Source organism: Kwoniella botswanensis, chromosome 1 (assembly GCF_036426115.1).
Source record: "Kwoniella botswanensis chromosome 1, complete sequence".
Classification (NCBI taxonomy): Eukaryota; Fungi; Basidiomycota; class Tremellomycetes; order Tremellales; family Cryptococcaceae; genus Kwoniella; species Kwoniella botswanensis.
The window spans coordinates 11,519,059-11,539,931 of NC_088599.1; the positions used below are offsets into that span (position 1 = coordinate 11,519,059).

General features: G+C 42.7%; 9 protein-coding genes across 9 annotated transcripts; 5 read left to right on the forward strand and 4 right to left on the reverse strand.

Annotated features, from left to right (window-relative positions):
* Nucleotides 1-1,587: 1,587 nt before the first annotated feature.
* Nucleotides 1,588-3,470, reverse strand: L199_004344 (uncharacterized protein; the record flags this gene model as incomplete). The annotated part of the gene is made up of 8 exons (XM_064890071.1): nucleotides 1,588-1,705; nucleotides 1,812-2,024; nucleotides 2,091-2,146; nucleotides 2,203-2,219; nucleotides 2,280-2,500; nucleotides 2,647-2,829; nucleotides 3,043-3,298; nucleotides 3,419-3,470. 8 exons carry the CDS (start codon nucleotides 3,468-3,470, stop codon nucleotides 1,588-1,590), a joined length of 1,116 nt encoding a protein of 371 aa, XP_064746143.1.
* Nucleotides 3,471-5,231: 1,761 nt separating this feature from the next.
* On the forward strand, nucleotides 5,232-6,827 carry L199_004345 (uncharacterized protein; the record flags this gene model as incomplete). The annotated part of the gene is made up of 5 exons (XM_064890072.1): nucleotides 5,232-5,498; nucleotides 5,597-5,627; nucleotides 5,695-5,768; nucleotides 5,832-6,161; nucleotides 6,228-6,827. 5 exons carry the CDS (start codon nucleotides 5,232-5,234, stop codon nucleotides 6,825-6,827), a joined length of 1,302 nt encoding a protein of 433 aa, XP_064746144.1.
* A 303-nt stretch (nucleotides 6,828-7,130) lies between these two features.
* Nucleotides 7,131-8,033, reverse strand: L199_004346 (uncharacterized protein; the record flags this gene model as incomplete). The annotated part of the gene is made up of 5 exons (XM_064890073.1): nucleotides 7,131-7,347; nucleotides 7,480-7,610; nucleotides 7,725-7,775; nucleotides 7,866-7,942; nucleotides 8,012-8,033. The coding sequence occupies 5 exons, from the start codon at nucleotides 8,031-8,033 to the stop codon at nucleotides 7,131-7,133; spliced, it is 498 nt and encodes a 165-aa protein (XP_064746145.1).
* A 376-nt stretch (nucleotides 8,034-8,409) lies between these two features.
* L199_004347 (uncharacterized protein) lies at nucleotides 8,410-9,329 on the forward strand (the record flags this gene model as incomplete). The annotated part of the gene is made up of 5 exons (XM_064890074.1): nucleotides 8,410-8,454; nucleotides 8,545-8,653; nucleotides 8,780-9,098; nucleotides 9,169-9,219; nucleotides 9,299-9,329. 5 exons carry the CDS (start codon nucleotides 8,410-8,412, stop codon nucleotides 9,327-9,329), a joined length of 555 nt encoding a protein of 184 aa, XP_064746146.1.
* A 527-nt stretch (nucleotides 9,330-9,856) lies between these two features.
* Nucleotides 9,857-10,825, forward strand: L199_004348 (uncharacterized protein; the record flags this gene model as incomplete). The annotated part of the gene is made up of 7 exons (XM_064890075.1): nucleotides 9,857-9,914; nucleotides 9,993-10,004; nucleotides 10,102-10,147; nucleotides 10,239-10,268; nucleotides 10,331-10,445; nucleotides 10,511-10,597; nucleotides 10,715-10,825. 7 exons carry the CDS (start codon nucleotides 9,857-9,859, stop codon nucleotides 10,823-10,825), a joined length of 459 nt encoding a protein of 152 aa, XP_064746147.1.
* A 455-nt stretch (nucleotides 10,826-11,280) lies between these two features.
* Nucleotides 11,281-12,863, forward strand: L199_004349 (uncharacterized protein; the record flags this gene model as incomplete). The annotated part of the gene is made up of 6 exons (XM_064890076.1): nucleotides 11,281-11,476; nucleotides 11,569-11,673; nucleotides 11,754-11,936; nucleotides 12,051-12,323; nucleotides 12,414-12,594; nucleotides 12,728-12,863. The coding sequence occupies 6 exons, from the start codon at nucleotides 11,281-11,283 to the stop codon at nucleotides 12,861-12,863; spliced, it is 1,074 nt and encodes a 357-aa protein (XP_064746148.1).
* Nucleotides 12,864-13,214: 351 nt separating this feature from the next.
* Nucleotides 13,215-15,059, reverse strand: L199_004350 (uncharacterized protein; the record flags this gene model as incomplete). The annotated part of the gene is made up of 11 exons (XM_064890077.1): nucleotides 13,215-13,388; nucleotides 13,457-13,558; nucleotides 13,633-13,732; nucleotides 13,800-13,862; nucleotides 13,938-14,086; nucleotides 14,165-14,191; nucleotides 14,263-14,409; nucleotides 14,486-14,606; nucleotides 14,707-14,744; nucleotides 14,806-14,905; nucleotides 14,983-15,059. 11 exons carry the CDS (start codon nucleotides 15,057-15,059, stop codon nucleotides 13,215-13,217), a joined length of 1,098 nt encoding a protein of 365 aa, XP_064746149.1.
* Nucleotides 15,060-16,657: 1,598 nt separating this feature from the next.
* Nucleotides 16,658-17,442, reverse strand: L199_004351 (uncharacterized protein; the record flags this gene model as incomplete). Its single annotated transcript, XM_064890078.1, has 2 exons — nucleotides 16,658-17,136; nucleotides 17,250-17,442. The coding sequence occupies 2 exons, from the start codon at nucleotides 17,440-17,442 to the stop codon at nucleotides 16,658-16,660; spliced, it is 672 nt and encodes a 223-aa protein (XP_064746150.1).
* A 327-nt stretch (nucleotides 17,443-17,769) lies between these two features.
* L199_004352 (uncharacterized protein) lies at nucleotides 17,770-19,260 on the forward strand (the record flags this gene model as incomplete). Its single annotated transcript, XM_064890079.1, has 6 exons — nucleotides 17,770-17,911; nucleotides 17,988-18,070; nucleotides 18,164-18,345; nucleotides 18,459-18,854; nucleotides 19,024-19,152; nucleotides 19,242-19,260. The coding sequence occupies 6 exons, from the start codon at nucleotides 17,770-17,772 to the stop codon at nucleotides 19,258-19,260; spliced, it is 951 nt and encodes a 316-aa protein (XP_064746151.1).
* Between the last annotated feature and the right edge of the window lie 1,613 nt (nucleotides 19,261-20,873).

Consider the following 20,873-nt stretch of genomic DNA (forward strand, 5'->3'; position numbering starts at 1 on the left):
GGGGATCAAAAATTACCACTAATTTGGGTATGGTAGTTCACCACCCACACAAACAAACAAACTGAAGGCGAGGGATTGTCTTCCCCAACACGATGGAAGATGAGATAAGAGAGGGCGGTGAAGAAGGGCGATGGGCAATAGGCGAAAAGGGTATAAATAAATGAAAGGGGTATACAATAAAGTAAAACCGAGAAGAAGTTAAGAAAAAGCAATAAAAGGAGTTACTGTAGATTAAAGGGAAGATGAAAGAAGGAGGGAAAAAACAGGTCGTCCTTGAGTTTTTATGTATCTGCAGAACTCAACTCACCTGGTAGTTTAACGTTACTGAATACTGTAGATTCTCCTATATGTAAAGCTAAGAACAGACAGTGTGTAACTTTATTCTCTTGTCCTTTCCAACCTCCCAATGCAAAACCGAATAAGATGACGATATATCAATCTAAAAGTCTTGTATTCGAAACCAACAAACACGGTGTATTCATATCTCGACAACCCTCTTCATCTTCTTGAACGACTTGATACCGTACATTCCTTTGACTTTGACTCTCATCTTCCTTATTAATCATTACTGTTTCCCATTTTTCGCAAAAATCAATAACGATGATACAGCATCCACTGAGGTTGATTTTGATCTTGATGGTGATGGTGATGGTGATGGTTAATACTTCGCCCCTTTTGTTGACTGACTTACCCTACAAGAAAAGCGCTGATCATATTGTTTTCGCCCTTACAACGGTTGTATTTGATGGTGAGATGGCCGTGCCCTCTTCCTCTTTCCCCTCCTCATGGTTTTAGTGCGTGGTAGGTCAGTGAGACAGGTCCTTTGAGTTTTCTCTACGTTGAGCAATGAGCATTGATCGTTACTTCTTGGTCGAAAGGTACGTGATTGATACTAAAAAAGAAAAGAAACTTTATTCAACGATCAAAGTGGGGTAAGGGTAGCCACATCGAAATGTTGAATCTCAGTAATGTATCAATCTTGTCACTATTCAAATAGAAACTGCACTGTGATCTGCGTTCCTAACTCTTGGAAGATTGATTACAGTAGATATCAGAAATAAGCTTATCAATTCTCTTGCAGCTGTGGTACCAAACACCAGTGCAGCGCTTCAAGCGTTATTTCCCAGCAACCACAACAAACCATCGCAGCGCACCACATACCTTTCGGTTAAACAAAGTTTGGTCTAACACCAATCGGCTAAACTATACCTATCCTATATTTCTCTCATTGTTCTCCGTCGTGATCGGTCCAACGATACCAATGCCAATGTCAGATGAGATGGAATATCTGTACCTATTAACAGGAACAGATTGATCAATCCCTATAAGCAAACAACGAATCTTTCCTATCTCCAAAACAGCACCGCCACCGAAAACTGAAAAGTGGGGGAAAGTAAAGAGGATCAAAAGTACGCATTGATTTGATTGTCAAGTAAACCTCGTTCCTTGCCAATCAAATCTACCATTCATCATTTCTCTCAAAACGCGCCTGGATCCGTACCGAGACATTGGGCAAATGACAAACACATGATACACATGATACATAAAAACCAATCTCATTATTTTTACTAATCGTACCTAGACTGTTTATTCGGGACTACCACTCATCAAGGGTCTTTGTGACATATCTCTATGACTCGCAGTGATGAAGCTATCACTTTGGATGATCGAATCAAATTGGACTTTATCTATTGGTCTCTCGCACCTAGGGAAATTTACATAAAACACAAAACAAGAATTAGCTTATGTTGCATTGTTCGTTATGTCTGAGCGAATACTTCCGAGCAAAATCGAAGAGATACTCAACTCACCTTAGCAACCAGAAGAACCATTCTTCGATTGGTCTAAGATTCAATACTAATCGATTGATCCGGTGCGCGACGATGGTAACGAAGAATCCTCCGACCGCATCGAGGATGTAGTGATTCGCTGTTGCCATGATTACTAATAGGATGAGGAGTGGGTAGAACAGTGAAATTGCTCGGACGAGCTTGTGAGGGGAGTAAATCAAGAGTGATAAACCACTACATGAGCGAGAAAGGTAATGTCAGCTAGCAGGACCTTTCCATGAATCAAGAGTAATAACATACATCACAAAGCTGTATCCGAAATGAAGAGATGGGAAAGCGGCCAGTTGGTTTTGGAACTGCGCAGAGGACATCGTCAGCTCAACTTTTCACCATAACCTTTCGCACCACGTACTTTATTCGTGGTCCATACTGTAAAATATCATCACATCAGCTCCTCAACCCAGTTGAGAGTTATAAGTGGAAACTCACTACTAGCAGCTTTTCCAGTATGTAACGTATCGACATACCCGAACTCTTCGTAAGGTAATAATCTAGGTGGCATACAGGGCCAACTTGAAAATACGATGAATGCCAGGCAATTGCATAGTACCAAGGTTCTTCTGGTCGACTGGAAGATCAAAGGGGAGAAATATCGGTATGAGTAGGCCATGAAGGCGATGGTAGCAGGGATATGCACCATGGCGTATGTCCTAAAACAGAATAGAATCCAACGAGATGTGATCAGTCTTACTGTCCAACAACGAATTGAACGGAACGAGATGATGTATATTTAGTAGGATACAGTCGGAGTATGTGCAAGGAAGGGATTGTCAAGCACTGTAGATAATTCACTCACTTATTGAAGAAGGTCAATAACCATGCTTTCTTCATCACAAATCTCTGTAAACCCAATTCGATATCTATATGAAGGATTCTTTCGATGGTGATAAGTTGCCTAGCATGTTTCTCAGCTAAGACTCGGAAATCTGATCCCATGGTTAATGCCTGAATTGCTCGAGCAATTTGATATATCCAGTAGCTAAGGACATGCAATGGGTTATACAGTGTTAGCCATACCGTCATGTGAATTTTATGCTGCTCGAAAGCAGAGTTTAAAAGGTGTTCCCCCATTGGGATAAGCTATGGATAAGTGAAGGATGGACGGTAGAAAGCATATTACCTCTCCTCTCCTCTCTTTCACATATCATACAGGTGATACAGACAAAGTCATGATGACGAAACTAGTACTCACGTCAAAAGCCAATACCAAACTTCCAACAAGAAAGGGAACATCCCCAAAAATCTACTAAAGAAATTCATTCTGAACCTTTCATTCGAAGGTACTTTGACTTTCCACATGAAGAATCTCATCTCTTTCCAGTTCCACGAATTGTCCGTTGACGAGTTGGTGGGGATCGGAGTTGTTCCGGATACATTATGGGCTTGGATGATTTCGGATGGTTTTCGACGGTTCCACAAGCATCCGACGGTAAGGAGGGAAGCTACCACTGTTGACAAATAGTCGGGACAGGAGGATCGAAGAGAAGTGGATTGTTGTAATCGATCACAATGATGATATGGTCAGCTCACCTCAGACATACAGTACATAGATAGAAGGAATCACTTACAAGCCGGTTCGAGGATATAGGAAAGAGCAGGTATCTCATCAGGTTTCGACATGTTGTGTCACACCACCCAGTAATGATTGATAGTAAAATGTATGATATTGTATGGGTTTGGATAGATTGATGAGAAGCAATGTGAAGTAATGTAATGTGACTGGAAGGATCAAGGTTATGTAGGGTCGAGGCAGGAGTGCGTGTGATTCTGAGCAGACAACAACAAAAAAAGGGAGAGAGGGTCCTTTGGAGGGATGGAATTCCTTTCAAGCGTGGCCTTGGTGTGTTTTCGCTCTGCAATGTGTATGACTTTCTAATCCATTAGATCGTTCATGAATGATCAACAATACCAATGAGAGTAATAACAGTAACCGGATGCAGTATCCTACTAGGTTTGTAAATCGTATGATGGTGAACGATGTCTGCTCGGTATCTTGCTACGACGCAGCCAAGCGAGTACAGTACGTTCGCATCGGGCTTACCTTCTTCCTTTCCGAGCATAAAAAGACGGCCGGTATGACCGAGTTCCTCATAACCATCTTGGAAGCCCGTAAGCCCGATCCTGTCAACATGAGCATGGTAGCTTACGTCGACCTAGTGTGAGGGAAATGATAGGAAGAAAAAGTTTATCTGTTGTCTCGGATATCCTCCTCTACTATGAATGTTATATCAGCGGGCGACGTATCAAGTACCAAGTCAGTGTTTCTTCGGTGAAGGTCACCCAGCCTAGCGTATACGTGAGAAATCATCTCTCTCGCTAATACACAGTAAGTTCAGTAAAGTAAAAAACGCAGTCGTGTGAACTGGACCACGCAAGTGGAGGTAAATACAGTCAAAACCCTGTTTATCATATGACTTGACCCTTAAAAGTTCAACTGGAATCAGCCTACGTCGTCTTCTTTTTCGTCGGCTGGTAATTGAATGGGTAAAAGGAAGAAGATAATCGGGACCCGACAGAGTTCGTCTAGCTAGGGGGAGCAAAGATGTCTCGAAGCTGGCTTGAATTGGATAGCTAAGATGTCCTTTGGGTCGATGTTTACTTTCCTTCTGCTCTCGATCTTCGCAGATTGTCGTCTGATTTGTCCAAACATATGATCAATCATACTACTCACGAAGTATCACCAGCAGTATCCCCTTTTCATTCACATACTCATTCTCCTCGATCTCTGTCGAAGCAGTCAGTTCTTGTCGCCATTTGACACGTACGACCTACACTTCCAAGCACACGCTTCTTGAACATGAGTTTCACCAGAGTACTCGTACACGATAGGTCCTTTGAGGTGCTGCGCAGGAGATTAGTTCATCCGGGTGCTTCACATGAAAGCTTTGTCGAGGATGATTGATTGAAATCAGATGGGTAGGCCATACAAGTGAAGAGGGATGAAAAATGCGGTGGGAACTGAAGGCATGACCGTACAGTAGGACAGTAGTGCTGTGGTGTTAGTTGTAGGCTGTGATCGACAACGTTCGGTGCCTGATCTGAATCATTCAAACGTGCGTTCTCTTCTGATCGTACTTTACATTGACTAAGATGATTTGATATTATCTGTTCTATCTCAGTTCAATTTGCTCCATCTAGTCTGTCTGCTCGGTGACTTCTGTGTCTACCACGATTGTGTACAACGACTCGGTAGCTTAACGACGTTTAAATCGCAGAGGGAAGGAAGGTTTGCAGTCGTGTCGATACCGGCCTAGACAACTCCTCAAGATCCAATTGATCCATTGGGATTGTACTATGACTCATGGAGGCAGACTGCGTATTGTTCCCTCTCAGGATGCTTTAGAAGAAGGAATGGACAAGGGAGGAAACGATAGACCAACAATGTCCAGTCTATCCGACATTGGAAATATCTTTCGATTTTCAAGGGCTCAGTTGAAAGATAATGTCAATGAGGTTTCCCCTATCCGACCTAATGATCTGCATCCAGCGAACTCCTCGACCCCCCTTCTAATCACCAACAAGCGCAGAGGGTCAATCATCAGATATCTATCAAGATGCTTTGTCATATCGTTAACAGGTTTCATGGTGATGGTGGTGATGATGATTGTATTGCTCAGGTGGGGAGAACGAGAAGAGCGTTGGATCAAAGTGAGTCCAATTTGACAGAATCAATAATATATCGAAGCCTCAAATTTTTGAAGTTTCCCGACGTGGGCAAAAGGCTGATTTTGGTTTGTTAATGTCAGCATCCATATATGAATAAACATTACGGGAAGAGTGAGTTCACCTCATATCTATTCAATCATGTATTGTAAATCAAATCTGAACAAACATATCTTTTTAGACGTATCGTCAATTCCCGATAGGATGATATCAGCGAATAGTCATAATGATGAAATGCAGGGAGGGAACGCTTTGGTAAGTCGGTCCCTCTTTAATATTCTATGGTATCACAAGCTGAATGATCTTCTCGAATCTTAGAACCTCGCTCTCAGTTTGGGATACGGCTTTATTGAAATAGACACATACCTTGGTCCAGCCCCAGCTCCAGCTTCATCTCCTAAACTCGGTTACCCCTCCTCTAACTACTCAAGCCTAAGCTCCAACTCAATACTCGACCCTTCTTTGACTTTACTTGCAGGTCATGATTTGAAAGATCTGAAAGCGCAGAGGACATTGAAGAGATTATATTTCGATCCGCTATTAGATATCTTAGATAGGAATAATCGGAATAGCACTGCGGCAGGACATGGTTGGACAGGGATATATGATAACGATCCAACTAAAGAAGTCGGCATATTGATTGATATGGTAGGTCATGTACGATGACAAATATCACAGACGCTGTCAATGAGATTTGTGATTTCCACTGGGTAGAAACGCGATGGTGAATCGATTTGGCCATATCTCTTAGACTCACTCCAACCATTCATTTCCAAAAACTACTTAACACACTACAACACAACTTCTTCGACATATCATCACGGTCCATTACTCATAATCGGTACAGGGTCAACACCGTTATCTAAAGTATATCATCAAGATGTCCGGTATATATTCTACGATGCTCCTCTCCTCACTCTCCATAAACCTATCATCATCCCCGAGAGCGAAGACGGACCGTCAGTGAATGTAGAATGGAGTAAAGAGATCTCACCGATGGCTTCATCGAAATTACCATTCAGATATTATTTCTCGATCATACCTTCTTTTAATTTCACCTTCCTGCCGCTGGGACCGAGGGGTACAAAAGATACCCTGCGATGTAGGTTAAGGAGATGTACTTCCACTGCGCGAGAGAAAGGTATAAAGAGTAGATGGTGGGGGTTGATAGGTACTTCGAATTGGTTGAAAGTTAAGATGTGGGGAGTACTTTGGGAAACGGGTCAGGATGTATTGAACACTGATGATTTGATACAAAGTAAGATGTGGCTGGAAAGTAAGAGAGGTAAGGATAGAAATTTAGACAGGTGTTAGGGTGGATTTGTATAACTATACAGTGTATCAGTATGATAGGATCTTTTGTATGAGTGTATCGAACATTTGTTGTAGATATGTACCGCTCTAGTCCCGGTGACCACATGTATGTATACTCTCCCATTCAGAAGAATCAAAAGTTGATTCGATAAATTTGAGAATAGGTGGTGCTGTTAGAACTAATATATCGAGAGAACACCATAGAGGGCTTGAATGCACCGCGATAACCGGCTTCTATACGTTTCTCTGTTCATACAACATAACAATAATTTAAAGAAGACAAACATATAGTCTTGACCTGATCTATTTCTTCGCTTCCATCTCTTCCAACTGAGATACCAGATCATCCATCGGATCTATCGTTCCAGCGTTCCCCTGCTGCTGCGAGGTGTTCTGCACGAGAGAATCGAATGTGGATGGTATGGGTTGACTAGGTTTAGGTGTATTTGAAGATGAGGACGAAGGGAGGAGGACCGAAGATGGATTATATCCGGGGGCGATTTTTCTTAGCGCTTCTTTCCTACATCATAACAAAACAATGGGAATGTGATATCAGCTCAATTGAACTCTCAAGTCCAGTACTATGATCTGACAGTCCCCATGTGCCGTGCAGGTCCTAGGAGGTGTAGCCAGTTGCATAAAGCGTACTCACTCTTTCTGCTCTTCCTCAACCTCCCGCTTATGAAGAATTTCGGCGTTCCTCGCTCGTCTCTGGGAGATCATCTCGGAAGGTGAAGGATGGACGGAGAGAACGTGTTCTTCTAGTGTGAAGGGGTAAACGAACTGGACAATGCAGGAGTGAGATCGTCAGCATATAGATACTCTTCTTTCTGACTACATATGCACGCTATATAAGGACTCTCTATCTGGAAGGTCGATAAAGGATCTATCGCTCACATAGGCCGTTATATCCTCAGGCAAAGGGTGTATATCATTTGGCATTTCGATCTGAAAGTACAGTCCGATTAATGGTACGTTAGCCAATCGGTGTGAAAATCAATCTATAGGGGCGTGACATCTCTAGAAGTCTGAACTCACCGGCTTGGGTAACCATAACGAAGGTGATTTGATCAAAGGGACTGTTGCAGCAGCAGCATACTGAGATGATATTGGGCCTGGTTATGGTAGCTTGATTTAGCGGCAGTATCCCCAACCATCGTAGAAATGGGACTTTGCGCACTCACCTAAATCCGCTGTTGTTACCATCCTGAACTATTATCTGGGCAAGTCGGTACTATAGGCATTATTTATGAGGACACAAGTTGCAGATGTATAGATGTAAGGTGAGCTGATAGTTATGACGATTGCCAGGCACAGACCATCTCGACGGGATCAAATTCCCAACGGTACTTCTATTGTTTACGGTTTCAGCTGATGAAAGACAAGCATCGAATTCCTTACTCACGCCTCTTGTCCTATACACGCATATATATACCTAAACATACTCATCATTTAACTTGTGCTTCTCGATACCACCTACAACTATAAGACAACACCATGTACATGATTATATAGCACCAACTCCCCGCGATCGTACGTTACGGAATCGGATATAGGTTATAGGAGGTTGATCGATACCATTATGGGAGGTGTTTCCTCAGCCCTTGATCCAGCTAGGGGAAGAGGAGTGAGTGTCATCTCGATCTTCGCTCATATCATCTCCGACAAACCTCCCAACTGAACGCATCAAATCTGAGTCTCTTTTTACTGTCAATAGGCCGTCTCTGTTCCCGATGGATATACCACACCTTCTTTCCCATCGCTTTATCTCCCAACTCTGCACGATACGAAGAATCAGAGAGGTATTTTCCTATATGAAGCCGAGGGTGGGTCAATGGATATCGCCTCCCCATCCCTAACCAAAACTTCCTCTTTACCTCCTTCCCCACCACTTAAGACCACGATATGCGTATAACTGGTATGCTAACCATAACATTTTACTGTTCAAATAGCAATATGGCATTTCACCCTATACTGGACTTTGCTTCTGCTCGGCTCATTATTCCTAATATGTTCAATATACGCGTCCCTCACCATTTTCATCAACATAACCACCTATCGTGATAATCAGTCTGATCGCAATCGAAATAATCCGTCGTTGAACAAAAAGAAGATAGCAAGGAAACGAAGTAAGAAACCACCTTTATGGCCTATATTCATCTTACCCGTTATATCAGTTGTGATTGCCTCTGGGATAAGCTTGATATCAGCTACGGTAGTCGGATTTGCACTTGCTGCGATTTATTCGGCTGGAGGATTCAGTATGTCTACGTAAGTCCAAATCCTTCTTCACTCCATACCCCCTGAACATAAGTGACTTATCGATGCGATACTTCATCAGATGGGTTCCATTTCTTTGGGCATTGATACAAGTTCTTGTCCTTCTAATATCGTATGTTTTCCTCATACTTTCTTTCAAAAAGATCAAGTAGGCGATCTGAGCGCTAACAATCGGTCTGTGAATTATGTAGGAGTTATTCCACCCTGACTTCAATCCTATAATATATCTATGGAACACGTTATCTGTATCACTCTTCTTGGTTGTAAAAGTATGTTTCTTTTCGGATCAGAACGATATGTATGCACCTCACATCGTATCTTTGCATAAACTTTGAACTCCACTTGGTGTCAAGTGGTAACTACCGACCAAAAGGATGGTTACCAAGGAACGGTGATATCAAACGAATTCTATTTCGTATTGCAGTGCTACACATTAACATATCTAACTGACGTATCTTGGTAATATCTCACCGTACTCACTTATCAAATCTACAGCTTACAATGCATACATGCATATATACCCAAAGACCAATGGGTGTCCAAAGATGCTTTTCCCTTCTTTGCCAGTGGCGAGTCATCATTTCTTCTTACTACCTTTCTTACCTTCTTTTTGTTTGGTTATACCTTTTTCGATAAGCTGCTGGTCAGTGAGATAGCCATACCTTGACGGTAGATTGTCTTCTTTCTTCACCACTAGATTCCAATCTTCTAATTTTTAGTTTGTTTGTTTGTTTGGCTCAGTAATAAAAATGGGTAAATTGATCTGGCATCAATGGGGGAGATTACTCGCTCTCACCTCTGCTGTGTGTAAGTCATTTTTCGTTCTAGCTCATGCTATATACCGCGAATTCCTATGTAGGTGAAAAAGCTAATGCATCTGTGTAGATATGGTATGGGGTAAGTCCCAATCTCAACGACACTAATTTCTTAATACCCAAGCGAACATTAACGATCATATGATGCTTATGACATGGTTGCATTGCGAATATTGTAGCCTCTTTCTGGGCTTATCTGTATAGAAAATTCTTCTGGGACATGATGTGAGTTTATATTCCCACCACAGGTTCAACTCATTTCCATTGCTTCTTTTCTGATATTGAGATAGACGCTAACGAAAACTGTGTCTGACAGCGGTGGTACCCTCGGACCAGCAGGATTGATGTAAGCTTCAAACCTCGTATCATGTGATTCTCGTAAAGCTCGACCTGAACATATTCGTATAGACCAAGTAAAAATACCCAACCACTAGTCAACCTAGTAGTTGTCGTTCCTTTACTACAAACATTCACTCTGGTACTTGGTTTATTCGCTTTGGCATTGGAATTACCATTACCCATCGTAAGTTTCTCTTCACTTTCGTTTCTTAACCAACGAAAGATCATAATTTAACTCACCTCCCATAGGTTGTAAACACACCTGTACATCGTTCGATCATGTTACGAATTGTACTGTACTTCCTAACTGGATTTATAGGCATAATGGTATATCAAGTGAGTACAGTATGCGGCATCTCTCGGATCATCCCCATCTGTATCACGTCACAAAACGAGGATTGATCTCGTAAAGGTTACATCCTGACATTTCACTTGCTGACTACTTTGACGTAGACAGTCGACTGTGCAATTTACTTTATAATTACCTCTGGCGTTTATGCTGTTGCCCTGTCAAAGGGAGAAACGATTAATGCGATAAGTGAGGGAAGGATTGGGGTCGTGTGATAGTATACCATACCTTATTATATGCCTGTGATCGAAATGATAGTGTGAGAAATCACACAGGGGCCTTTCCCCAGAAGTCAAGGATACCTACACCATCTAGATGGGGAACAGACCTGTATATCTGTATGTAGAATCATGATACTTGAGTGCTGTTGTATGGCTGGAACAACATAAGCAAGCTTTCGATTGCGGGATCGATCATTACGGCACTAGCTTCGGATCTAATCAGCTGATGTACGATAACCATACCTACGTACTCCACTCGTCTTACCTCTTCCTACAGTACCTACGAATACACACCAGGATTGCGCTTCGGACGCTGGGTCAGCGTGTCGAATGACAATCTATAAATTACATATCTTCTTGGAGACCATCTACTCACTGACAAATACTGATTTAACCCAGTTGTACTTTCATACTCCCAGCACGATCAAGTCCTGTCTTATCGCTGAACCATGGAGAAGTTTGATCAATTACTTGGACCCCTCAACCCCAATAAAATAGCAGCTGGTACCGCGCCTGACCCAATCAAGGTCATTGTATTCACAGCTACGGGAGATCAGGGTAGGAGTGTATGTAAGGATTTGATTGGAGATGGTGGATTCATGGTATGGGGAGTTACTAGAAATACTGATGGCAAAGGGGCGAAAGGTAAGTTCCCGTTCCGGATGCTGCTAACCATCATACAGTACTTCAGACTGTCCACCAAGCTGTGAAAGTCTACTGACGATTGTATATATCAGAGCTTACTCAGCTTGGGGTGAAGATGGTTCAGGGTGATTTGGGTGATGTACAGAGCTACAAACAGCATCTGTTGGGAATGGACGGAGCTTTCATAAACTCTGATTGTAAGTATGCTAGACCCAATTGTCTTTTGACCCACGAGTGGATACGCGGATGGTCGGTGACATGACCGGTGATTCTACAGATAACTCCATCGTGCCCACCGTGAATGGAGATACAAAAGCAGCGACGAAAGCAGAGTACGAACAAGTTAAAGCTCTCGTTGACGCATGTAAGGAGGCTGGGGTGGGTCATATTGTGTATTCAGCTTTGGACGGATATAAGGAGGAAGATAGGAAAGTACCTTATTTCCAAAGTAAGGCTGAAGGTGAGTATTCATACAAACATGTAAAATGGTACATGAAACATGACCTCCTCGAAAAATTAGTTGACTGGTGGGATGGTACGTGCGGTCCATTGATCTATTGATGATTCGATTTAGTCGCCAAATATATCAAATCGACCTATTCAGGCCATGCCTCCCACCCACCCAACACCCCACACGGTATACATCATCATCTTCACCACACCAACATCTACGCTTGTACCTATTTCTCCAATATCTACAAGTTCAATTACCTCACGAAAGACGATCAAGGTGACAAATGGGTATTGGGCTGGCCCTTACCTGATGATACCCCTATACCAAGTTATGCGGTGGAACAAACGGGAGTTTGGGTGAAGAAGGCTTTTTTGGATCATAAGACTTGGAGTGGTATGTCAATACTTGTACAAATTAGTAGCTTACAGCGTTACTTCAGCTTTAAATTGATCTGCTGATTGACATGGCATGGTATGATTATAGGCAAAGATATCCAGATTTGTTCCGACTCTATCACTCCGTTGCAAATGGCCGAGGAACTTTCGAAACTTAGTAATCAAAACGTAGTCACACTAGGATTGACCAAAGAGGACTTTTATTCTGAGAGACATAAAATGGAAATTTGGCAACCTTTATGGTTGAATTACAAGTCATATGTCGAGGGGTAAGTCGAGTCGATGAGATTGTACTTGACATTGTCATCGGCCACTATCAAGATAGAAGGGACTAGACTCTCACTGGTAGACTTGGATTTATGGTTGTGACTCGAAGCTAATCTGTATCTATTCGTACCGTAGTTACTTTATAAGGGACATCGAAGCGAGTCGAAAAGTCTGTTCTGAACAATGGGATTTCAAACAATGGGCAGCTCAAGATAAGCAGTTGAAGAAGATATTTCATAGTGAGAACAAGCAAGAAGATAACAAGGTATAATCTTTAAACAATATCGTACCATGTCGTATGTGTAGCTCATACGAATCACTTATCACAATCTTTCAACTTGAGCCTAATGAATCATCGTTCTATGCGGATGCAGTCTGTTTTTGCAATCCGGGTGGGTAACTTCGCTGGAAATTGTATCCGAAGCAACCATACATGCAATGTGATATCTGTTTGTACAAGCTGCAAACTGTAATTAAGTGCAGGATTTCTATTCCTATTCAACAACCACAAGGATTGAAGTACCAAGACCGATTAACCTTTTCTTATAATTGTTATCCTCCCTCTTCTATCCTTATCCTTACAGACACTGTTTTCCTTTTATCTTCATTACAGCCCAATCGGTTATTGCAATTTCACTTCGAATTCCAGTGGCGTACCCAGCGCACCAGTCTCAGCCAACGCTATAGCCTCAGCGTCAGGGGCATGTGTTTCGTCCGAACCAGCTATGGAAGTATCCTTGATATCTGAGAAAGACCTATTAAGTCCTGGACGTGGGACTACCAATCCTCCGTCAGACTATGCGATACCATACATATCAGTACTGATAAAAGAGACCCGGGATTGTAAGGCGAAGCAACACTTACACAAATATACGTTTCCGTTTCAACTATGATACCACCACTAGCCTGCATCTTCGTAAGACCTTTCGAACTCGACTCAGAACTGGAAGGTCCATATGATCCTCCCTGCGAACAAAAGAACCTCATATTTAGCTCTAAGGCCGTCACAGAACAAAGTCGGGTAAGTGGCTAGAACTTACGGAAGCATAGACGTAAGATGTTTTACGATCATTTCGAAGATCTTCTCTACTGTTGAGTACGGCCAAACAGCCCACTAAATAAACCTTGGGGTGGATGATCCTGGAAATCCGGAATCAGTATTTTGTAGCGATGCATGTATCCAGCATTGTGGAGGGGATGAACTTACGCAATGAATTGTACGATACTTGACATTGACTCTGCAGCAAATTGCAAGAAAAATAATAAAGCGCTGAAAGATAAAAAAAAGGATCAATATGTTTGTACAGCTGGTCTGTGAACGGGGAGGAAAGTATATATGACTTACACGAGGGTAGGCGGGACTTGAGCTTCGAGTGAGATCCTCATTAACCTTTTGACTAATCTGTCGGTATGATCTATACCTGATCGAGAATGATAGAGACCATACATGATTGAAGAGGTGATAATGAGATCGGCTGAGATACATGCTCCGGGCTGAATCATGCTCCAGGTCAGATTCGTCTCCTTCTTATACTTATATTGATAGAGCATGTTATTGATATTCGCACTCACCCATAGATAGAAGAATATGTTGGCAGTCTGTAAGGACATAGTATTAGCACTTCGCACCTGGATGTAACGCACGGTATGTCGAGGATGGGTCAACTTACCATATCGAAATCATTCATAGTCTTTGTTCTAGTTATGAAGGTATATCCCACTGAGCCAGTCACTGATAAACACAGACAAATCCCAATGGCAATTAAGATGACATAATTTCGTTTATTGATTCTCCATGCTCTTTCAGCGTAGAATGCCTATCAACCAACCGATCAGTCAGTCAGTCCCCCATCTGTTGATTTCTCGTGGGACAGGGGGATGCAATGAACTCACCTGTATACTGATTTTAGTCAATGGATCTAAGATACCATACCATGCTATCCAATCGCATTTGATAAATTGAGAATATGATCCATAACTATATGAGAACATGTGTAATGTGGTTGCCCATGTACTGAACAAATGAACAACGTAAGATCAGCTTGGCTTCGCTTCATGAATTACTGAAATGTAACAAACGAACAAAAAGGTTTAGATATAATAAATTCACTTACAAGATCGTTGCGCAGATAGCACCGAATGATGCTAGGTACTATATTACCCCAACGAAAACTATCAGTATTGTGATTTACGGATAGATGAGAACAACATACAAGTAAAAACCTTATATGTCTAGCTTCCTTCTTCGAATGATTCCACCATCTTATAAATTGGTTGATCGCTACTCCCATGAGTAAACCATCTACCGCCATACTGTAATACACGACACAATATGAATTAGCATCCTCCCTGTGTTTCGTTTTGACGAGGAGAGCGGACGATATACTCACCCAAGAATAAGTGGTGATAAATGAGAACCGAGGTTCCCCGTCACTTGTTTTCGAGCGATTTCTTCTACCGATGACATCGTACTGTGAAGTATCTTTTGCTTCTACTGCAGCAATTCGAGGAGATGAAGGGGTTGAAATAGTTTCTTGAGAACTGCTTATGACCTTATATATGTGGTAGAGGCCAGCTCTACCTTTCTGTGATCGATGATCACTGCCAGAGATGATTCAATGAGTTAATTAAGAGAATTGCTAGTACTGATATGGGAAGCGTTTTCGAAATGTCTTAGAGGATATCAATTCACTCTGTCTCGTTATAAGTTATAAGTACTCATCTTTCAGTAGTCCTCGCTTCTCCTTCAGAATGAATTCTTACCATTTTGACTGTTGGAGCCAAAGCAAGAAAAGAGGTTTCACATCTTGGTGTAGATTGGGTTGAGTTGTAACTTGTACCTGGTTACTTCGAGGTACGGTGCATAAACTCTAATTGACAAGTGGAAATTCGGAAAGATCTTCTTTAGCAAAGGCGGACGGAGTTATTTTGTCTTTTGTAGTAGTCTGTGCGCTGCGGGATCTGTTCTGTTTCAGGGTTAGAAACCGTCTATTTAACCTTTTCATGACGAATTTGGGATTTTCAGATCGATCTTCCTTACGTTATTTATAGTTTTATGCATTATTATGGGTTTTCTGGGTTTTCCAGAAAAGCCATCCTTCCAAAATCTTACCGTACAACATCAAAAGCAAAATACAGTGGCGTTCTACTATGCTTACTTGTACTGGATTGTGAATTGCAGAGAACATACAGTACACCTTGGTGGTGAAACAAGTTTCGAAATGGACACAACCGCCATTAACTTGTTCAGCCACCAAGATGTCCATGGTACGTGCTTGAATATGCATATGACTTTCTTTGGCTTTTTAGGAAATCGAATCGAAATGGATGGGAATTGAGCGGAATCATCAATCGTTTCTGGTCGATTCGATTGCTTCATTCAATACTGTATGGACGTACGAACAGTAAACTGATTTTCAACGGTAAAGGATGGAAGAGAACTCGATCGCTTCAGACTTCGCCCAGTATCCCGTATCCCAGCGGAATATTCACTCAAGTACTCGTATCAGTTATATCCCCTCTAGAGGGTGATTGGTATACTTGGATGAAATTCCGAAGAGACAGGGGCGGATAAAACCTCACGAGGAACGGCCTCTTAAAACCCACCACCACATCCTCCGACGATCTACAATTATAGGAGGGAAATTTAGCAGTGCGATACACGGATTTCTGATGTCATCTAACTTTTATACTCGTCCTTGTCGATGACTTGCATAGTTAATCCAGAAGGAATGTGAAGGTCCCGAAAGAGATAAGTTAAGGTTTCGTCGGGAGCTGGGAGTCTGGAAATTGAGGTTCTTTCGTAATCGATCGATTCACTTTTCGGAATGAGATGATCTCGTCCTGGGATGTGCGAGGTACCGAGAAGGTAGTAGGTACAGAGTCATGCTTTGAGTATTTAGAGGATTAAGCGAGTGGTCTTCCAGCAATATGCTTGACACGCCAGATCCTACCATGCTGGTTTCTCGATACTGAAATGTCTCGGTGTATCTCGTACTACAGTATACATATGATCGTTAAAGACGTGATCACAACATATTCTTCGTGCACCTCTGGTGGTCCTCGTTAAGCCAAAATATCCGTTCTCAAAACCCACTTATCACCCTCCTTCACTTCTTCTCCTTCGTGTTTCAAACATCCTCCTCCTGACATCCCATGCCAATGTAACAATAATCTACCAGCTTTAGGGTCGACCGATACCTTTCCCTTTCCCTTTTCCTCATCCCCCTTCTGTTTGCCCTTGTTTTTAGTTTTCTTAGATGAGCCAGTATCGTGTGTACCAGTATAGAAAGTCGTTGAACCCCCTTTGCAATCTGATAAATAAACAAGTATGGTCCAACAACTTAATCTACGTGAAGAAGGATCGAGAGTAGGTGAATCGTAATGACATCTGAAATATGTTCCAGTAGGATAATGATATACTCTTATATTAGGAGATAGTATCGGTGTTGGGGAGGCGTATTTAGGTGATAAATAGGGGATGTATGGGTAAAGGAGGTTCAAGAGAATGGTGGATATCTCAGGTGAATTGAGGGAACCTCTTCCTAAGCCAATGAATGAAGATCAAGACCAAGATCAAAAGTCAGAAGGAGTTTCTGTCACTTTCCAGTCTCGTCAAAAGATCTACTATGGAGTGATATAGCTTTGAGCCACTCACTAGCTGTTCGTTCTGCTTCCCCTTTACCTGGCGGTTTAGGGTCCTCCATCACCACTCCGTCCATCCAATTCCGTACGGCTTTCACCTCTGAAGAGGTGAAAAATCCATCTATGGTGTATATCTGGGATGGTAAGATTGTATTCACAGTGAGATTTGGTTTGTGCTTGATGTCTGGGAAAGATGGTGATGCCATCTCCGTGTCGAAATCTTTCGGACTGCAGTTCACCTTTGTATGCAGGCCGACTATGTCTAAAGCGACAGAGGGTTTTGTAGAAGTATGATCAGGTATGCATAATGTAAACATGCAAGCATGGGTGGGTAATGCAAGAAAGGATCGTATACGTTGAAATGCCTCCAATTTGCTATATGAATTATCGACGGAATCAAATTTCTTTGGCAGTGATTGACGTCAACACAACCGATCACCTTGAAGAAGCTTTGTCCAATTTTCTTATGCTGCTACTACTAAACAACTACTCGCATCCGATAAGCATCTCACCCATTCTGCAAACCGTCCAGGATGTCGTCATCAGGTGTGATATCGAAGAAGCTCAAGTTCAAAGGTGACAAAAGCAAGAAGAAGAAGAGGTCCCATAATCATTCGGTAGGTGGAGGTGGTGATGGGGATGAATTGGCTGCTCTGGCCGCCGCTGATCCTAGGGGTGAGTGCCATCTATACTCATAAGATGTAGTCATACGTTGCTATGGATGACTTTTGCTGATGCGTATGATCTGTAGGCTGGGTATTTCCAGAACATCCAATGGAGATTAACGGTCCGGCATTCATCTTACTTCCCTCTGAGCCTTTGACATGTCTAGCGGTGAGTATATCTGACCTTCTCACCAAGTCTGAACTCATTATAAGAAAAGGATCCAGCTGTATGCTGATTCCATTTTCTACACTATGATTGCAGTGGGATCCAACGAGACAGCGAGTCTACGCTGCACCTGTAGATATCCCTCAAGCACCCGAGGGGATGAACGATCTGAGCGAAGCGGAGATACTACAGACGATAGAACCTAGTGATGTTAATCATGTATGGGTGATATCGAGATTATCGGGGAGTGAGGATGTCATAAGTTTACGAACAAGCACGTAAGTGGAGTCACTCTCATACTGTGTAATCACAACATCTCGTATTTCAAACACCATGCGATTCAATCTGTCAAGAACGAAAGCTGAATCATCGCTTGCATGTTGGTTTGCAGAGGTACATTCTTGACCGCCAGTCCATCAGGTACATTATCAGCCACGACTCCCTCCAGAGGACCACTCGAAGCATTCATCCCTCAACCTTCTCCTTCTTCTTCCCGAAGCTCAAGTGTATTTCCCGGATGGTCTATTCAGACTCAACATAATTCCAAATACCTCTCGACCTCCGCACCGAGCGGTACGTCCGTAGGCAAGCTCAAAGCAGAACTGCGAATCGACGTGGATCAGCCGGGCGAACATGAGTTGATAAGGATCAAGTGTCAGAGGGAATTCGTGTACAAGGCGAAATTGGCTTTGCAGGAAGGCAAGGATGGAAATGCCTCGAGTTCGAAGAAGAGGTTCTTGAGTGGTGGGCCGGCGGAGGGGTCGATAGAGGATGAATTGAAGAGGAAGTGAGTCGGCAAAGTTCCTCATTTTTTTGTATATTCGTTCTGCTCCTTGTCTTCGGTATCCTACATTTCAATCTGTATAATCATTGACTGTGGATCGCCTTTACTGTCTGGGGCTATGAGAGTCTGCATGTCAGAGGAGAGCTGATATAAATTCGCCAATCTCGCACAGTCGCGAATCGCAAACATGGGGAGGAGGTCGTACGATCGTATCTGAGAAAGATCGAAGGGAACTGAAGAAAGCTAGGAAAGAAGGTAAATTGGGTGAAGCGATGTTAGATAGAAGAGCGGCGCTCAAGAGGTAAGTCACAATTTCACCGGCTACTGTCAGAATGTCATCCATCTCAGCTGTATCATGTGCTGATCTTGATATGATTGATCTCACCTCAGTGATCGATATGCCAAGTGATTGTATCGTGTTCATTATGCATACTGTTGATAGCCCTGTAGCTCGCCTATGTTTCGACAGGACTTGTAAAGGGATAAAGTGATGTAGGCGTTCCGCCCTCCAGCATCTGATTTCTGGCCCCAAACTCGAGCTTGCTTGTTGGGATGATGCAGTCACCAACACTCATGTATGGAATTCTCACACGGGTCCACCTGGTCGTTCATCTGAACTCCCATTCCCCACACGAAGACGATCATCGCAATCTCTTGGAACTGGGGAAATCTTTGTGGGGCAACCAGACTCTAACGTACTTGACGATCCACCTAGGCTAATAAGATCTCCCCACACGATGAGTACCCACTCCACTTGTTTGCGTGTGGGTTTGATGGGTATGTCGGGGTTAGTATCCACCGTGATTGAACATGGATCTATCCGATGATAGCTCCAGATCACTCCATTTGGGATCATTCAAGTCGATTTCACACGTGGTAATAACCCCCCGAGTAAATCCGATTGTTCACTTTTGTTGTCCTATTTCTTCCGAGAACAGCAAGACTACTTTTCTCCGCTTTTTTTTGGCTGATCGGTGAAAACGGTGATCAGTCTGATCAATTTTGCGCCGGACCGTTCGCGAACCGGTCGTACCGGTGGATGGAATGATGGAGAAAAAACTGGAGCCGCAATTTGTGTCACGTCGGATGAGCTCTTGCTCTTGCCCCTTACTCTTGTCGATCGCCTTAGTTTAAGGTACTCGAACTATGTACAACCAACAGCGCTTGTCTGTCCCAAGGGACGAGACGAAATGAGATGGGGTGGGTTTCGGTAAAGTGTGATCCCGAATCAACTGCCAGCGGACCGAAAGATATAGAGATATGTGCTCGTACTTGGTGGAAGCTCCAAGCCAAAAGAAGAAATCTGCATACGGAGGAAATGAAAATGGGAGATCACCTGTTTAGCATTCTTTTACTATGCGATCGGTCCGTTTAGCCGTTGAGCCCAATCGGTCGTCAATTAACGGTAATGGCAATGGTAAAAATGACATGCTCGATACGACGACAGTGAAAGAAGCTCGGTTGTAGTTGTTGTTGTGCTTTTATGCAATTCGTTTAGTAAACTTCATCAATCATCCACATGCGATACACGTCCTTTGAACTAAATCAACGATCAAACGCCTGAGGTCTACCGGCGGTATTCTACGCGTAGTACAAGGGTAACAAGTATCAAGGGGTTGTGTTGTGTTGTACAGCATTTCAAAGTAAAGCGAAGCCTAGAATAGAAAACAAGAGGGATTGGGCGTTGGTGGCGTCAAAGAGAACGATTCTGGACTTTTCGTCTTGTGATGAATTTATGCGGTAAATTTTTGAACTAAGGTGGAGCACCTGAAGTAAGTCACACTTCCGAAAAAACCGACAAACCGACAGACGATCCGACGAATCAGTTGGGAAAAGACGGATAATAACATAATACCATAATACCATAATACCATTTCGCGTCTTTCGATTCGATTCAACGATTTAACCGTCATACAACCCGTACAACTGCGTATGGTACACCGGATTTAACCATAATCATACAATCCCATATCCCATCGCACAAACGAAATTCTTCATTCATCCCCATCCATGAATGAACGA